At 37.8% G+C, this 17,631-nt stretch overlaps 1 protein-coding gene across 11 annotated transcripts in view; it reads right to left on the reverse strand.

Annotated features, from left to right (window-relative positions):
• LOC103352374 (coiled-coil domain-containing protein 7) overlaps positions 1 to 17,631 on the reverse strand; it is a 258,082-nt gene that overhangs the window by 59,776 nt on the left and 180,675 nt on the right. For all 11 annotated transcript variants that reach the window (XM_051833415.2, XM_051833414.2, XM_051833410.2 and 8 more), the window contains one exon: positions 16,724 to 16,807. In XM_051833415.2, coding sequence (XP_051689375.2) covers positions 16,724 to 16,807 — 84 coding nt within the window. The remainder of the gene's footprint in view (positions 1 to 16,723; positions 16,808 to 17,631) is intronic.

Here is a 17,631-nt window from a genome sequence, read left to right on the forward strand (position 1 = left end):
CAGGGACAGGGACAAGAAGAGGGAAAAAAAGAGGGAAAGGGGAGAGGGAAAGGGGAGAGGGAAAGGGGAGAGGGACAAGGAGAAGGAAAGAGGAGAGGGACAGGGGAGAGGGAAAGGGGAGAGGGACAGGGAGAGGGAAAGGGGAGAGGGACAGGGAGAGGGAAAGGGGAGAGGGACAGGGAGAGGGACAGGGAAAGGGGAGGTAGGAGGAGGGGGAGAGGAAGGGAGGGGGAGAGGGACAGGGAGCGGGAAAGGGGGAGAGGGAGCGGGAAAGGGGGAGAGGGAGAGAGATGGAGGTGTCCTCTATCCTGTGGCTTGCCCCTCAAAAGGCCACAGAAGCCAGGGTTGGATCAGGTTGAAGCCAGGAGCCACAAGCTACATCTGAGTCTCCCACATTGGTGTAGGGACCAACCACTTGGGCCATCTTCTGTTGCTTTCCCAGGAGCATTAGCAGGAAGAAAGATCACAAGTAGAGCACCTGGGACTCAAACCATCACCCATATGGGATGGTGGCATTACAGGCAGTGGCTTAACCTGTTAGACCACAATCCCAGCCCTTGGTTTAAAGTGTTTTTTTGACACAGCATGTTACTGAAGCTGTAATCCTGTTATGTTATGATACTGGCATCAGAGAGTGGGGAAGTCTTGCTTTGGGGAACTGGATGAATTTTGTACTATGGTTATTGAGGCCCAGATATACCATCAATGCAATGTAAATAGAGTGAAAAATTAGAGGAAGTATTATTAACAAAAGATGGATCAGATTTAACAAGTTATAAATCAATAGATAATATTTTGTGAAAGTAATGAGCTTTTTTTTACCAACATAAACTGGGGACATTAGCAGACACACTAATTTATGGTCTCTGGTCTTTATCTAGAAGAAATAAGAGAGACTGATTTGAAACAAGAAAGGAAAGGAATCCCAAATTTGAAAGGAGACAATGAAGAAAGCCTGTTAGTGCAGATAGGAGCAAACACTTGGAATGCAGGTTTATGCTGCAGACACTGAAAACCTAGTGAGAGTCACACATTTCCTCCCCCACATTATCATTATTCAAATTTTTTAAAAAATGTTATTCTTCTTGGAGTTTCTCAGAAATTTTTAGTTTAATTTATTTTTGATTAAAACATCTCACAGATGTACATAATTATACCGAGGCACTATGTGATAGCATTGATATGTATATACACCATGTGATGTACAATCAGAGTAAATATATTTATCTCCTCAAACACTCATTTCTTTATGGTAAAAACCTCCCAAGTACTTTATTCTTTTTTTAAAAATAAAACTTTTATTTAATGAGTACAAATTTCATACAAATTTCATAAGTATAACTTTAGGAATATAGTAATTCTTCCCCCCATACCCACCCTCCCACCCCCACTCCCACCTTACCTCCTCCTCCCTCTCCCATTCCCAGTCCCATTCCCCATTAAGATTCCTTTTCAATTAAGTGTTAAAGTGATAATATTAAGTTTCAAATTGATCATATAGAAAGGATTAAATGTGAAAGGGATCATATAATTAGAGCAAGTGTCTGGTGATAACAATAGATAGAATTAAATAGGAGACAATGTTCCTACATGGGAAGCAGTCCACAAAGCAGACTCATGGAATAACAGTAGCTCCAAAGAGCACTCTGACCTCAGAATCTGCCCTTAAGGCATTTTGGTCTGGCTCAAAAGCACATGAGACCATTTCAGACACAGGAAGCCAAGACATGTGGCAAAAAATATCCTACATGAAAGATCTCTGTAAGACCCCACCGGAAAGAAGTAGCCATCAAAGAAGGATGTACTTTTCTCTGAAGGGAGGAGATAACTTCCACTTTGCTTATGGCCTTGCCTAAATATTGACAGAGATTGTAAACTCAAAAGGCTTCCATAGCATTGGTGGCTCATTTCAAGAGCTTCATCAGGTGATTGCTGACATCATACATAAGAGCGCTAATTGTTAAATTAACAGGAGTCATTGTTGATAGCGATATACAGAGTATACTAGCCTTATCCATAGTAATTACACTATCCAATAGAATATCAGAACTTCTTGATCCTATCCAGCCATAATTTAGAATGCATTGATTAACCCTTCTCTTCACTTACGTCTCATTTGCCTCCCAGCTTCTGGTAACCACCACTATACTTTTAACTTGTGAAATCACTCTTCTTAGACTCCATGTAAATGAGATCATGTGATGCTTATCTTCATGTACTTGGCTTATTCCACTTACCATATGACCTTTAGATGCATCTGTGTTGTTGCAGATGGCAAGATCTCATTCCTTCTCATGACTGAATACTATCCCAATGTGTATATACCATATTTTCTGTATCCATGCAACAGTGGACACTTTGGTTGTTTCCATTGCTTGGCTACTGTGAATAGTGCTGCAGTGTAAATGGGAATGCAGATGTCTCTTTAACAGACTGGTTTCATTTCCCTTGGGGATTTCCCTTCCTTCCTTCTTCCTCCTCTCCTCTCCTTTCCTCTCCTTTCCTCTCCCTTTCCCTCTCCATCTGCTCTTCAGTGGTTCATCTCTTCAACTTCTTAACTAGTTGTTTCCTCAGGTACTTACATCTTGGACCTTTTATCTTCAAAGTCAGTACTTATCTTCTTGGTGATCTTATATCATTTCATGGCAATACAACTGTGGTAAAAATTTCCAAATATATGATCTTTTCCCTTGAACTTCATGCTCATATTTCTTATTGTCTACATGGTATCTTCACAAATTTTTCATACTTTATATGTCTAAAGCCCAAATTCCAATCTTGCCCTTCATTCATTTTCCTATAGTCTTCCTCATCTCAGTAAATGACAATTCTGTCCTCTGCTCAAATCAAAAAATATGTAGCCGCCTTTGACTTCTTCTAATACCATGCATCTAATCTGTTAGAAAATCTTGTTGGCTCTACCTTCAGAATATACATATATCTATATCTATATCCATATATATCTATATCCCCAGTAGTGAAATTGCTGCATCATACAGTAGTTATATTTGGGGGGGGGTTCAGTTTTTGTTTCTATAATGGCTGTGGTAATTTACAGTGCCACCAACAGTATGCAAGGGTTCCTCTTTGTGCAAATCCTCAGCAACATTTATTAAACTGTTTTTTTTTTCGGCCATAGCCAATTTCAATGGAGTGAAGAGATAGCTTGTTTTTATTTGATTTTATGAAAGAGCAGAAGAATTGGGCACTTTCCCCCTTGTATCAGTTGACCATCTGTATGTCTTCCTTTGAGAAATGTCTGTCAAGCTGTACTGCTCATTTTCAAAATGGATTGTTCATATTTGTTTTCTTTTGAGTTGTCCGAGTTCGTTATGTACCCTGGATATTAACCCCTTGCCTTATGCACAGCTTGTCAACATTTTCTCCTGTTCTGTTGGTCATTTACTCACTCTTGATAGTTTCCTTTGCTGTGCAGAAACTGTTGACTTTAATGAAATCCCACTTGTCCACTTCTGGTTTTGTTTCTTGTGCTTTGGGGATTTAATTTAAAATATCCTTGCCTACTACAATGTATGGAAGTGTTTCCTCCTTATTTTATGGAAGTAGTTTCAAAGATTCAGGGATTACCATTTTTGGTTTAAAGAGCGAGGTCTAATTTCATTATTTTACATGTGGATAGAAATTTCCTCAGGATCACTTATTGAAAAGACTGTCTTTCCCCATGCATGTTCTTAGCACCTTTGTCAAAGGCCAATTGGCTGTAGATGCATGGTTCAAGGATCTGTTTTTATCTGTTTATAGCTAAAACAATCTTATACAACAAAAATAAAGCTGGCAGTGAACACAATACCAGATTTCAAAATAGCCTGGGATTAGCCGGCGCCGTGGCTCAATAGGCTAATCCTCCACCTTGCGGCGCCGGCACACCGGGTTCGAGTCCCGGTTGGGGCGCCGGATTCTGTCCCGGTTGCCCCTCTTCCAGGCCAGCTCTCTGCTATGGCCAGGGAGTGCAGTGGAGGATGGCCCAGGTGCTTGGGCCCTGCACCCCATGGGAGACCAGGAAAAGCACCTGGCTCCTGGCTCCTGCCAGGATCAGCGCGGTGCGCCGGCTGCAGCGGCGTCCATTGGAGGGTGAACCAACGGCAAAAAGGAAGACCTTTCTCTCTCTGTCTCTCTCACTGTCCACTCTGCCTGTCAAAAAAAAAAAAAATAGCCTGGGATTGGCACAAAAACAGATGTGTAGAACAATGGAAAAGAACAGGAACTCCAGAAATTAGCCCATGCATCTACAACCAACTTATCTTTGACAAAGGAGCTAAAATCAATCCCTGGAGAAAGCACAGTCTCTTCAACAAATGGTGCTGGGAAAACTGGATCTCCACATGCAGAAGTATGAAACTAGATCCATACTTTACACCTTACACAAAAAATCACACAAAATGGATCAAAGACCTAAATATACAACCTGATACCATCAGATTATTAGAGAACATTGGGGCAACTCTGAAAGACAATTGTCATAGGCAAAGAGTTCTTGGAAAAGACCCCAGAAGCACAGGTAATCAAAACTGAAATGGACAAATGAGATTACACCAAGCTGACAAGCTTCTGTGCTACAAAACAAATACCTGATCAGCAAAGTGAAGAGGCAATCAACAGACTAGGAGAAAATATTTGCAAACTACATAACTGATGAAGGATTAATATCCAGAATTATGAGAATGTAAACTGGTACAGCCACTGTGGAAGACAATATGCAGATACCTTAGAAATCTGAAAATACATCTACCATATGACCCAGCCATCCCACTGCTGAGAATTTACTCAAAGGATCCAAAATCAGCATATGAAAGAGTTATCTGTACCCCATGTTCACTGCAGTTCAATTCACAGTAGCTAAGATATGGAATCAGGTCAGATGTCTGTTAACTGAAGACTGAATGAAGAAATTATGGTCTGTGTACACTATGGAATACTACATAGTGGTAAAAAATGAAATCCTGTCTTTTGCCACAAAAGGAATGCAAATGGAAAACATTATACTTACTGAAATGAGCCAGTCCCCCAAAGCAAAAGACAAATACCATATGTTCTCTCTGTCCTGTGGTAACCAGTACAGTACCTAAAAGGTAATCTATAGAAGTGAAATTGACACTTTGTGATGCGATGACTTTGAACAGCCCCTTGTTGTGACTGTTGAGCAACATTTTTTTCCTTCGTACTATTTTTTACATATTTTATTTATTTATTTGAGAAGTAGAGTTACAGATAGTGAGAGAAAGAGAGAGAGAGAAAGGTCTTCCTTCCATTGGTTCATTCCTCAGATGGCTGCAACGGCCAGAGCTGTGCCGATCTGAAGCCAGGAGCCAGGAGCTTCCTCCAGGTCTCCCACGCAGGTACAGGGGCCCAAGGACTTGGGCCATTTTCTACTGCTTCCCAAGGCCTTAGCAGAGAGCTATATTGGAAGAGGAGCAGCCGGAACTAGAATCGGTGCCCATATGGGATGCTGGCAAGGCAGGTGGAGGATTAACCTACTGTGCCATGGCGCCGGCACCTCCTTCATATTATTTTTTGAACTCTTTTCTTAGTGTAGGGTTAATCTTATGCATATAAAGTTAACTGAAAATAGATCTTAGTAAAAAATAAGATATGGGAATAGGAGAGAGAGGAGGAAGAAGGGTGAGAGGGAAGGAAGGATGGGAAGAATCATCATGTTCCTAAATTTGTAAATATGAAATACGTGAAGGTTGTATGCCTTAAATAAAAGGAATAATAATAATAGTAATAAAAAGAACTATTGATGTTCTTTGCCCATTTCTCAACTAGATTGGTTGTTTTTATTGTTGAGTTTTTGAAGTTACTGTCAGATAGGTGGTTTGCAAATATTTTTCTCATTCTGTTGGATGTCCCTTCATTCTATTGATCTTTTTGTTTTCTGTGCAAAAGCATCTGAGTTTGATACAGTCCCACTAGTTAAGTTTTGCATTTGTTGCCTGTGCTTTGGGAGTCTTATCCTAGAAGTCAACTCCTACGCTAATGTCTTGGAGTGTTATCCCTACATTTTCTTCAAGCAGCTTCATCATCTCAGTTCTTCAATTAAGGTCTCTGAACCATCTAGAGTTGATTTTTGTGTATGGTGAGAGGTATTGATATAATTTCATTCTTCTACATACACAGATCCAGTTTTGCCGGCATTATTTTTGAAGAGACTGTCCGTACTCCATTGTATGGTCTGAGCACTTTTGTTAAAAATCAGTTGGCTGTATGTATATGAATTAATTTCTGTAACTTTTCTTTTCCATTGGTCTATGTATCAGTTTATATGCTAGCACCATGCTGATTTAATTACTGAAACTATGTAGTGTGTTTTCAAGTGAGGTATTATGATGCCTTCAGCTTGATTTTTCTTGTTCAGGATCACTTTGGTTATTCAGGGTCTTCTGTGATTCCATATGAATTTTGGGATTGGTTTTCCTAATTCTGTAAAGAATGTCATTGGTATTTTGACAGGGATTGCATTGAATCTGTAAATTGCATTAGGTACTACAGACTTTTTGATGATATTGATTCCTCCAATGCATGAGCAAGGGATATCTATCCATTTTTGTGTGTGCCCTTGATTTTTTCAACAGTATTACATAATTTTCATTGAAGAGATCTTTCACTTCTTTGGTTAAATTTATTCCTAAATGTTTGATTTTTCTGTAGCTATTTTGAATGTGATTTTTCTTGATTTCTATTTCTGTGAATTCATCATTAGTATTTTGTAAATCTGCAAATTTACTGAATTGCTTTATCAATTCTAACAGCTTTTTGGTGCAGTGTTTAGATTTTTCTATGTACAGCATCACGTCATCTGCACACATAGACAATTTAACTTCTTTTCCCATTTTGTTGCCCTTTTTCTTTCATCTTGGTAACTGCTCTTTCTAAAACATCCAGTACCACACCATATTGAATGAGAGTGGTGAAAGTGAACATCCTTGTCTTGTTCCAGATCTGAGAGGAAATACTTTCATCTTTTCCCTATTCAATATGACAATAACTATCAGTTAGTAATATCCAGCCCTTATAATTTTGAGGAATGTCCTTCATATACCTAATTTGTGGAGAGTTTCTATCATGAAGGCTTGTTGAATCTTATCTGTGCATCTATGGAAATGACTATATGGTTTTTGCTCTTCATGCTGTTATAAGATTTAAGATGTCCATTGATTTGCAAATATGAAACACCCTGGCATTTCTGGGATAAATCCAACCTGATCCTGATGTATGATCTTTTTTATGGAGTTTTGTATTCAATTTACTATTATCTGGTTGAGAATCTTTGTGTCTATGTTCATTAAAGATACAGGTCTATAGTTTTCTTTTTTTTATTTGACGGGTCGAGTTTACAGATGGTGAGAGAGAGACAGAGAGATACAGAGACAGAGACAGAGAGAGACAGAGAGAAAGGTCTTCCTTCCATTGGTTCACTTTCCAAATGGCCACAATGGCTGGAGCTATGCCGATCTGAAGCCAGAAGCCAGAATTTTCTTCCTGGTCTCCCAAGTGGGTGCAAGGGCCCAAGGACTTGGGCCTCTTCTACTACTATCCCAGGCCATAGCAGAGTGCTGGACTAGAAGAGGAGCAACCGGGACTAGAACCCGGTGCCCATATGGGATGCCGGCATCACAGGCCAAGGATTAACCGAGTGAGCCATGGCGCTGGCCCCTATAGTTTTCTTCTCATGACGTGTCTTTTGTTTTCCAGTACAATAATAGTGGGTGACTTTAACACCCCCCACTCTCATCAAAGGACAAATTATCCAGACAAAAAATCAATAGATACATTAGAGTTGAAACATACAATTGAGCAAATGGACCTAACATATATTTACAGTACATTCCCCCAGCAACTACATAATACACATTCTTCCCATCAGAACACGGAACATTTCCTAGGATAGATCATCTATTAGGACACAAATCAAGCCTCAGCAAATTTAAAAAGATCAACATCATATCATATGTATCTCCTCAAACTGCAAAGGAATAAAACTAGAAATCAAGAACAAGATGAATAATAGAACATTCATAAATACTTGGAAATTAAACAACATGTTACTGAGTCATCAATCGGTCATTAAAGAAATTAAAAAGGAAATAAAAATCTTTCATGAAATAAATGAAAACACAACACAACATATCAAAGCCTGTGGGATACAGCAAATACAATATTAAAAGAGAAATGTATAGCCTGAAGTGCTTTCACTTTAAAAATAGAAATGTCTCAAATTAAAGATCAAATGATACTCTTGAAGACTTACAAAAACAAGAACAAAACAAACCCCAAATTAGGAGGAGGTAAGGAATAATAAGGAGCAGAGTAGAAATTAATGAAATTGAAACAAGAAATATATCTTCCGATTTTTTTTCAGAAGATAAACAAAATAGACCTCTAGAGACGAAAAAGGAGACAGTGCAATCAACACCAATGCAATAAAAAGGATCATAGGAAGAATCTATGTTAATAAACTGGAAAACCTTGAAGAAATGGATAAATTCCAGGATTTGTATAACTTACAAAGATTAAATCAAGAAGATAGGAGCCCCTAACAAGCAATGAGTCTTCCACCAAGGTAAAGTCCAGAAACTAATGGCTTTACTGCTAAATTCTATAAATCATTCAAAGAGGAAGTAACTGCAAAACTCTTCAAACTATTGGACAGGATGGAATTCTGCCAAACTCTTCTTATGAGGCCCAGAGTAATGTTTCTAAATCTCACTGAACTTCAATTGAAATAAATGTGGCAAACTTTCCAAGATTGACTAGATAGTGATTATGCATAAAGGTGACCATACAGTCATCCCACAGGAGCCCTCATGGGTACAAGAATTCCCAAAGACTCAATACATATAGTGTTTGTATTTAAATCATACATTTCATCCCAAGAACATTTATAATATGTGATGCAATGTAAACACTGTGTAAGTACTTACTACACTCAATTCTTTAGAGCTTAATAAGGAGAAAAAAATCTATACATGTTCAGTACAGACATATTTTTCCTTGAATACAGAAGGTCAACTACACGAATACCTACTGATTTGGATGCATCAAATGGGAAACTTTTATGATGTACTACATATGTTTTAGCATATATAAGTTTATATACAGAGTTTAACGTATATAACACATATAGCTGTGAGCAGGATAAAATTTGTAAAATTTGAAACAAATAAAAATTAGAAATCATGCTGAGTATCTGTTCTGAAATAATGAAATAAAGCTAGAAATCAATAACAAAAAATTTAGAAACTAGATAAATACATGTCTATTACATAAATTGCTGCTATTAAACCAATGGATCAAGGAAACAGTTAAAGAGGTTGCTTAAAAAATCTAGAAATGAATAAAAATGGAAATATGGCATATCACAACCTAGAAGATACAGCAAAAGGAGTATTAAGATGAAAGTTTATAGTAAAAAATGCTTGTTTGAAAGAATGAGGAGCATCTCAAGTAAGCAACAGTGCATTTCATGGAACTTAAAAAAAAGAATAAATAAAATCCAAAAGTAGAAGAAAATAAATAACAAAACTTGGAGCACAAATGCCACAGATGCTAAAAAATCAGTTAAAGGACTGATTCTTTGAAAACATTAAGCAAAATAGATAAATCTTTAGCTTGATTATGAAAAAACAGGACTCAAATTCATAAAATCAGACATGAAAGTAGACAGTATGATTAACAACACAGAACTACACAAGACTTTTAGAGATTTTGATAAATAATATATAGCTACAAATAAGATAACCTAAAAGAAATGGACAAATTCTTGGACATATATGCCCTACCATGATTGAATCATGAGGAAGGAATAAAAATCGTGACGCAGCAGGTAAAGCCTCTGCCTGCAATGCCAGCATCCCACATAGGCATGTGTCTTGGCTGCTCCACTTATGATCCAACTTCTTGCTAATAGCCTGGGAAAAGCAGCAGCAGATGGCCCAAGTGCTTGGGTCCCTGCCACCCACATGGGAGATGTGGAAGAAGATCCTGGCTCCTGGCTTTAGTCTGGCCCACTTTGGCCATCTAGGGAATGAACCAGCAGGTGGATTCATTCAATCATATTCTCTCTCTCTCTCTCTCTCTCTCTCTCTGTGTGTGTGTGTGTATCTTTCCCTATTGCTCTTTCAAAAATTAAATTTTTGATAAAGAGATTGAATCATAAAGAAAAAGAAGACCCAACCAAAACAACAATGAACAGCAACAGTGGATCAGTAAAGAAAAGTAAGAAGAGGAGGCAGAAGAGTGGGAGTGAGTGATGGAAGGTAGGTTGGGAAGTATCATTATGCTTTTAAAAGTGTGTAGTTACCCCAATTGAGGGAAAACAGATATCAGGGACTGGCTATAATGGTTGACAGTTGCATCCTTGCTGCAATAGACAGGATTTCCTTTTTTTAAACCACTGTGTTGTACTCCACAGTACATATATAACATAACTTTATCCAGTCTTCAGTTTGTGGACATCTGAGTTGATTCCATATTTTAGCTATTGTGAATGGAGCTGCAATGAACATGGGGGTACAGATAACTCTTTCACATGCTGATTTCCTTTCATTTGTATAAATACCCAGGAGTGAGATGGCTGAGTCATATAGAAGGTGTATATTCAGATTTCTGAGGTATCTCTACACTATCTTCCACAGCAGCTGCATCAGTTTGCATTCCCATGAATGGTGGCTTAGGGTACCTTTAACCCTACATCCTCACCAGCATTTGTTGTTTATTGATTTCTGTACGAGAGCCATTCTAATCGGGGTGAGGTGAAACCTCATTGTGGTTTTGATTTGCATTTCCCTGATGGCTAGTGATCCTGAGCATTTTTTCATGTGTCTGTTGGCCATTTGGATTTCCTCTCTAGAAAAATGCCTATTTGAGTCCTTTGCCCATTTCTTTACTGCATTGTTTGTTTTGCTGTTGAGTTTCTTGAGCTCTTTATAGGTTTTGGATATTAATCCTTTATCACTTGTATAATTGGCAAATATTTTTCCCATTCTGACGGTTGCCTCTTCACTTTGCTGAGTGTTTCTTTTGTAGTCCCAAAGCTTCTTAGCTTGATGTAATAACATTTATCCATTTTAACTTTGACTGCCTGTGCTTCTGGAGTCTTTTCCAAGAATTCTTGCCTATGCCAGTGTCCTGCAGAGTTTCCTCAATGTTCTCTAGTAATTTGATGGTATTGGGTCATAGATTTAGGTCTTTGATCCCTTTTGAGTGGATTTTCATGTAAGGTACCAGGTGGGGATCTTGTTTCATACTCCTATGCACGGAGATCCAGTTTTCTCAGTACCACTTGTTGAAGAGACTGCCCTTGCTCCAGGGACTGATTTTAGCTCCTCTGTCAAAGATTAGTTGGTTGTAGATGCATGGATGATTTCTAGAGTCTATTCTGTTCCATGTCTATTTTTGCACCAGTACCATGCTATTCTGATAACTGCACTGTAGTATGTTTTGAAGTCTGGTATTATGATGCCTTTGGCTTTGTTTTTGTTATGTAAAACTGCTTAAGCTATTCGGGTCTCCTGTGTTTCCATATGAATTTTTAGCATCATTTTTTCTAGTTTTGATAAGGTGTAGCTGATATGTTGATTGGGATTGCACTGAATGTGCAAATTGCTTTTAGCAGTATAGATATTTTGATGATACCGTTCTTCTGATCCATGAACAATGAAGATTTTTCAATTTTTCATACCTCATTCTATTTCTTTCTATAATGGTTTGCAATTTTCATCGTAGAGATCTTTGACATCTTTGGTTAAATTCATTTCAGGGCATTATATTTTGTGTAGCTATTGTGAATGGGATTGATTTTTTCAGAGTTATTTATTTGAAAGATACAGTTACAGAGGTAGAGAGGTAGAGAGAGAGAGAATTTTCCATCCAATGGAAAATTTGGTTCAGTCCCAAAAGGCCAAGGTCAGAGCTGAGCTGATCTGCAGCTGGAAGCCAGGTGTCTCCGACGTGAGTTCAGGGGCTCAATCTTGTGTCATCCTTTGCTGCTCTCCCAGGCAATTAGAAGGGAGCTGGATCAGAAGTGGAAAAGTGCACTTGAACCAGCACCCATATGGAATATTGGTGCTGCAGGCAAGGACCTTAACTCACTGTGCCACAGTGCAGCCCTATGGGATTGATCTTGGAAGTTCTTTCTCAGCCATGGAATTGTCTGTGTTTACAAAGGCTATTGATTTTTGTGTATTAATTTTATATCCTACCATTTTATCAAACTCTTTTATGAGTTCCAATACTCTTAATGGAATCTTTTGGTTCCCCTATATAGAATATCATCTGCAAATAGGGATATTTTTACTTTTTAACTTCTATCCCTTTGATTTTTCTTTCTTGCCTAATTTCTGGCTAAAACTTCCAGGACTAATTGAATAACAATGGTGAGAGTGGGCACCCTTGTCTGCTTTCAGATTTTAGTGGGAATGATTCCAATTTTTTCCCTATCCTATAGGATGCTGGCTATGCATTTCTCATAGTCTTGATTGTGTTGAGGAATGTTCATTCTATACCCCATTTGCTTAGGGTTTTCATCATGAAAGGATGTTGTATTTTATCAAATGCTTTCTCTGCCTCTGTTGAGATAATCATATGGTTTTTGTTCTTTAGATTGTTAATGTGATGTATCACATTTACTGACTTGTGAATGTTGAACCGTTTTGGGTTTGGTTTTTTTTTTCTAGGTCCTTGAGATACATTGATATCTCATTTATTTGATACCCTTCCAATTTCTTGATGTAGGCACCAATTGCTATACACTTCCCTGCTAACCTGCATTTGCTGTATAACTTAAGTTTTTTAAAAAAATTTTTTTTTGACAGGCAGAGTTAGACAGTGAGAGAGAGAGACAGAGAGAAAGGTCTTCCTTTTCCATTGGTTCACCCCGCAAAGTGGCCACTATAGCTGGAGCTTTGTGGCTGGCATGCTGCACCGATCCAAACCCAGGAGCCAGGTGCTTCCTCCTGGTCTCCCAAGGGGTGCAGGGCCCAAGCACTTGGGCCATCCTCCACTGCACTCCAGGGCCACATCAGAGAGCTGGACTAGAAGAGGAGCAACCGGGACAGAATCTGGTGCCCTGACCGGGACTAGAACCCGGGGTGCTGATGCCACAGGCGGAGGATTAGCCTAGTGAGCCGTGGCACCAGCCCATAACTTAAGTTTTGATATGATGTATTGTCTTCTTCATTTCCAGAAATTTTTTGATTTAGCTTTTGATTTCTTCTATGACCTACTGTTCATTTAGAAGGATGTTGTTCAGTCTCCATGTGTTTGCATATGATCTAGAGATTCCTGAGTTGTCAATTTCTAGCTTCATTCCATTGTGGTCAGAGAAGATGCATGGTATGACTTAGATTTTTTTGAATTTGTTGAGTCTTGCTTTATGGCCTAGCATATGGTCTATCCTAAATAAAGTTCCATGCATTGGTAAGAATAGTGTGCATTCTGCAACTGTAGGATGAAAATTTCTGTAAATATCCATTAGGTCCATTTGGTCTATAGTGTCTATTAACTCTGTTGTTTCCTTGCTGATTTTCTGTCTGGTTGATCTGTCCATTGTTGAAAGTGGGTACTGAAGTCCCTGATTGCTATTGTACTGGAATTTACATCTCTCTTTAGATCAATTAACATTTGTTTTAAACATCCAGGTGCCCTTTAATTTGTTGCATATATATTTATTATAGTCATATCTTCCTGCTAAATTGATCCCTTAATCATTATCTAGTGTTTTTCTTTGTATCTTTTAACAGTTTCTGTTAAAAGTTTATTTATGTGTTAAAGTCTATTTTGTCTGATATTAGGATGGCTACACCTGCTCTTTTTTGCGTTCTGTTAGTATGGACTCTCTTTCTCCATCCTTTGACTTTCAGTCTGCATGTATCTTTGTTGGTGAGATGTGTGTCATGTAGGCAGCAAATAGAGGGGGTCTTGTTTTTCTTATTTACTTTTTTTTTTTGGGGGGGGGTCTTGTTTATTAATCCATTCAGCCACTCTGTACCTTTTAACTGGAGAACTGCAGCCATTTATATTCAAGGTGACATTTGATAAGTATCTTGACCCTGCCATTTCCCAATAAATATTCCTATCATTTACTTTGGATTTCCTTTGTACTTTTACTGGGAGGTTTTCTGCCTTCACATTCCTTCATAGAGATGACCATGTTTCTTTGTGTAGCACATCCTTAAGCAACTTTTGTAGGCTGGATGAGTGGTGACAAATTTTTCAATTTCTGTTTGTTAAAGAAGGTCTTTATTTCATCTTCATTCATAAAAGAGAGCATTGCAGGGTACAATATTCTGGGTTAACAGTTTTTCTCTCTTAAGAGTTAGACTATGTCTCTCCATTCTCTCATAGCATGTAGAGTTTTTAATGAGAATTCAGCTGCGAGTCTAATTGGAGACCCTCTGAAAGTAATCTGGTGTTTCTCCTGTGCACATTTTAGAATACTTCCCTTATGTTTTACTGTGTAAAGTTTGACTACAATGTGTTGTGGCAAAGAAATTTTCTGGTCATGTCTATTGGGAGTTTTATGTGCTTCCTATATTTGGATGTCTTTTTCTCAAATTGGGGAAATTTTCTGTAATTATTTCACTAAATAGGTCTTCTAATCCATTCTCTCTTTCCTTGCTTTCAGGCCACTACAGCCGGTGCTACACCGATCAGAAGCCAGGATCCAGGTGCTTCCTCCGGGTCTCACATATGGGTGCAGGCACCCAAGCACTTGGGCCATCCTCCATTGCCTTCCTGGACCACAGCAGAGAGCTGGACTGGAAGAGGAGCAACCAGGACTAGAATCCAGCGCCCATATGGGATGCCGGTGCCACAGGCAGAGGATCAACCTAGTGAGCCATGGCACCGGCCCCTAATTTCTTCATTTTAAATAATTTTTTGCTCTGTCAAATTTTGAGAGATTTGTATTCTATCCTGAGTAGCCTTTTTTTCTGCCTCACTGAATCTGTTGTTAAGGCTTTCCACCACATTTTTAAAATTTGATCTATTGAATTCTTCATTCTAATATTTTGTTTTGATTTCTCTTTAAAAACCTAAATTTCATGGGAAAGCATTTTTATTCATGTCATGTATGAGTTTTTTTAATTTGTGGATTTGCTTGGTTACTTCTGAGTAATTCTATTTTTATTTTTTTGAATTTTATTTCCAGTATTTCATCAATCTCTTCACTTCACATTTTAGTATTGAAGTGTTGTGTTCCTTTGGGGGTGGTCATGTTGTCTTTTATTCTTGCTTTTTGAATTTGTTTATTTTATGCATTTGTGGGGATACTTTATTTATTTATTTATCTTTGGACTATGCCTCTTGGCCTGGTGGAGTGTTTATTCTTTCAGTGAATACCCAGAAGTATGTATTGGGTGTGGCCAGGGAGCTCTGTTCAGTGCTCCAGGGTGAGGAGAGCATCCAAGGCAACACTCAAGTTGGGAGTGGTAAATCTTTTTTTTTTTTTTATCAGATGGAGAGTTGAACCAGATCTGTTGGCATTGTCTCACACTGACCTCCTCTCTTCCAAGGAGACCAATTCCCTGGGTACTAGCCCCAATGAATGCAATATTCATCTGTGCTGTCACAAGGACCACAGAAAAGATCTGTGAAGTCCTCAGTGTGAGCACAGATCCCATAGCAATGATCCTCTGAAGGCAATCAAGAGCCCTGAGTGTGCGGAGCTTCCCATAAGACTGCCCAGAAACCCAGCGATACCCTGAACCCTCTCACATCAGGTTTAGTGAAATAAGCTGGACACAGAAGGACAAATACCACGGGTTCTCCCTTATATGGAGGAACCAAAATTAAAAATAAATAAAAAAGAAAAAATAAATTTCTGTATGTATCAGTATTGTTGCAAACACAGTTTTGTAAAACCCTGCTTTATACCTTTGTCAAATCGATGATTATGAATGTTATACTACTATAATTTTAATGATCTATGACTACTTTAAAATTTACTCTATATGAGTGAAATGGTCATTTTCCATTGTTTGCCTGTTCACATGTTAATCATTTTGGCTGTATTATTTTACTGAAGTCTCCTGGAGTGAGAAGGCTCCAAAGCAGTTCCTCTGTTGAGGAGCCTTGGGTGTACACACAATCAGCTCTGAATGGCAGTGACTTCAGAATGTCTCTCAAGTGTCTCTTCCTCTAACTTCTTCATTTAGCTTCTTCTATTATACCAGAGATCAAAGAGTGTTCTAACTTTGCTACTCCAAGACTGAAACAGTGATATAATCTCGTAACTATATGACACATCTAAAAGACTCTTCTACAGTTCAGATATTATTACTATGCCTGACATTTAAAGTATAGTGGGAACAGGTCTAATGAAATAACTATTTTTCCTTTTTTCGTATCTGTCAGCCTGCCTGTGCTTTTGCAAACAAAGTAACTTTCTCTCTAATCTCAAAACAGAAGGGACTAGAATAGCACTGGACATACATGCCCCAGAGTATGTTCTAGGCTCACTCTACCATTTTATTTTATGAATTACTTTCCAAATAGATGAGTTTTAAGAGCAATGATATGTAGCCAACTTTCTATTTCAAGAAAATACCACATCTCAGGGTCTCCAACCTACAACCTACTGTTGATGGTCTTTGACTGTGTCAAAATAGCACACAGATAGTGTTGTTATTAAAGATACATGTATAATTAAACTCCAAATTAGATTTCAAAATGAGAAATATTAGACTTGCAATTTCTTTCTTACCTGGGAGAAGTTTGGGTTGAGCCTTGAATTCACTCTTTAATAGTTGCTTTCCAAAAACATTTCTCAATTGTTCTGGATCAGTCTCTGTAGAAACAAATATGTTTCAAAACACTTTTTAAGGTAACCCTAACATAGGAATTTGAGAGGTATGCATGTGTTAACACATGTGCATGTGTGACCTAACTTAATTACCTTTTGTTATTAATTAAAAATAATATGAATATTATAGTTATTAAATCACTAAACATCAGAATTTAAAGATCTTTTAGTAATCACATGAGACTCAGTGAACTGAACCTTAGAGATATTTAGTGCTTTGACTAAGACATCCAGGTAATAATAAAATTATTGCACATACTGATGCCTCAGGATTCCTTAGCCATTGCTCTGCCCATACAATGCTATCTCTTTTGCAAAATAAAAATATCTTATATAGTTTATGATAACATGAATTTTAAGTTTACATTAAAATTACATTTATACTGTGCATATGTACCTGGTAATGTACAATATAGAATTTTATCAAAGGCCAACTTGAAAACCATGGTCTCCACAGTTAAATAAAGCACACAAATTCTTTAACTAATCCAGGAATATTTATATCTCATTTTAGGTTATATAACTTTAAATAAAGAAGGTTTCAATGGAAAATAACAACAAGTTACCTGGTCTATTTGTTTGAAAATTATTTTAATTTTTTAATAACATAGTATTTATACATTTTAGGGGTACAGTATAATATTTCAACACACATATACGGCATAGCAAAATAAAACTAAGCAACTAGCCTTTCCATTTCTTATCTTTTAGCATCTGTGGAGCCTTCAGTTCCTCAGACATCATATATATTATTGTGAAATATAGTAACTTCTTTTTTTATTTATTTATTTATTTATTTTTTATTTTTG

The sequence above is a fragment of the Oryctolagus cuniculus genome, chromosome 13 (genome assembly GCF_964237555.1).
Source record: "Oryctolagus cuniculus chromosome 13, mOryCun1.1, whole genome shotgun sequence".
Lineage (NCBI taxonomy): Eukaryota > Metazoa > Chordata > Mammalia > Lagomorpha > Leporidae > Oryctolagus > Oryctolagus cuniculus.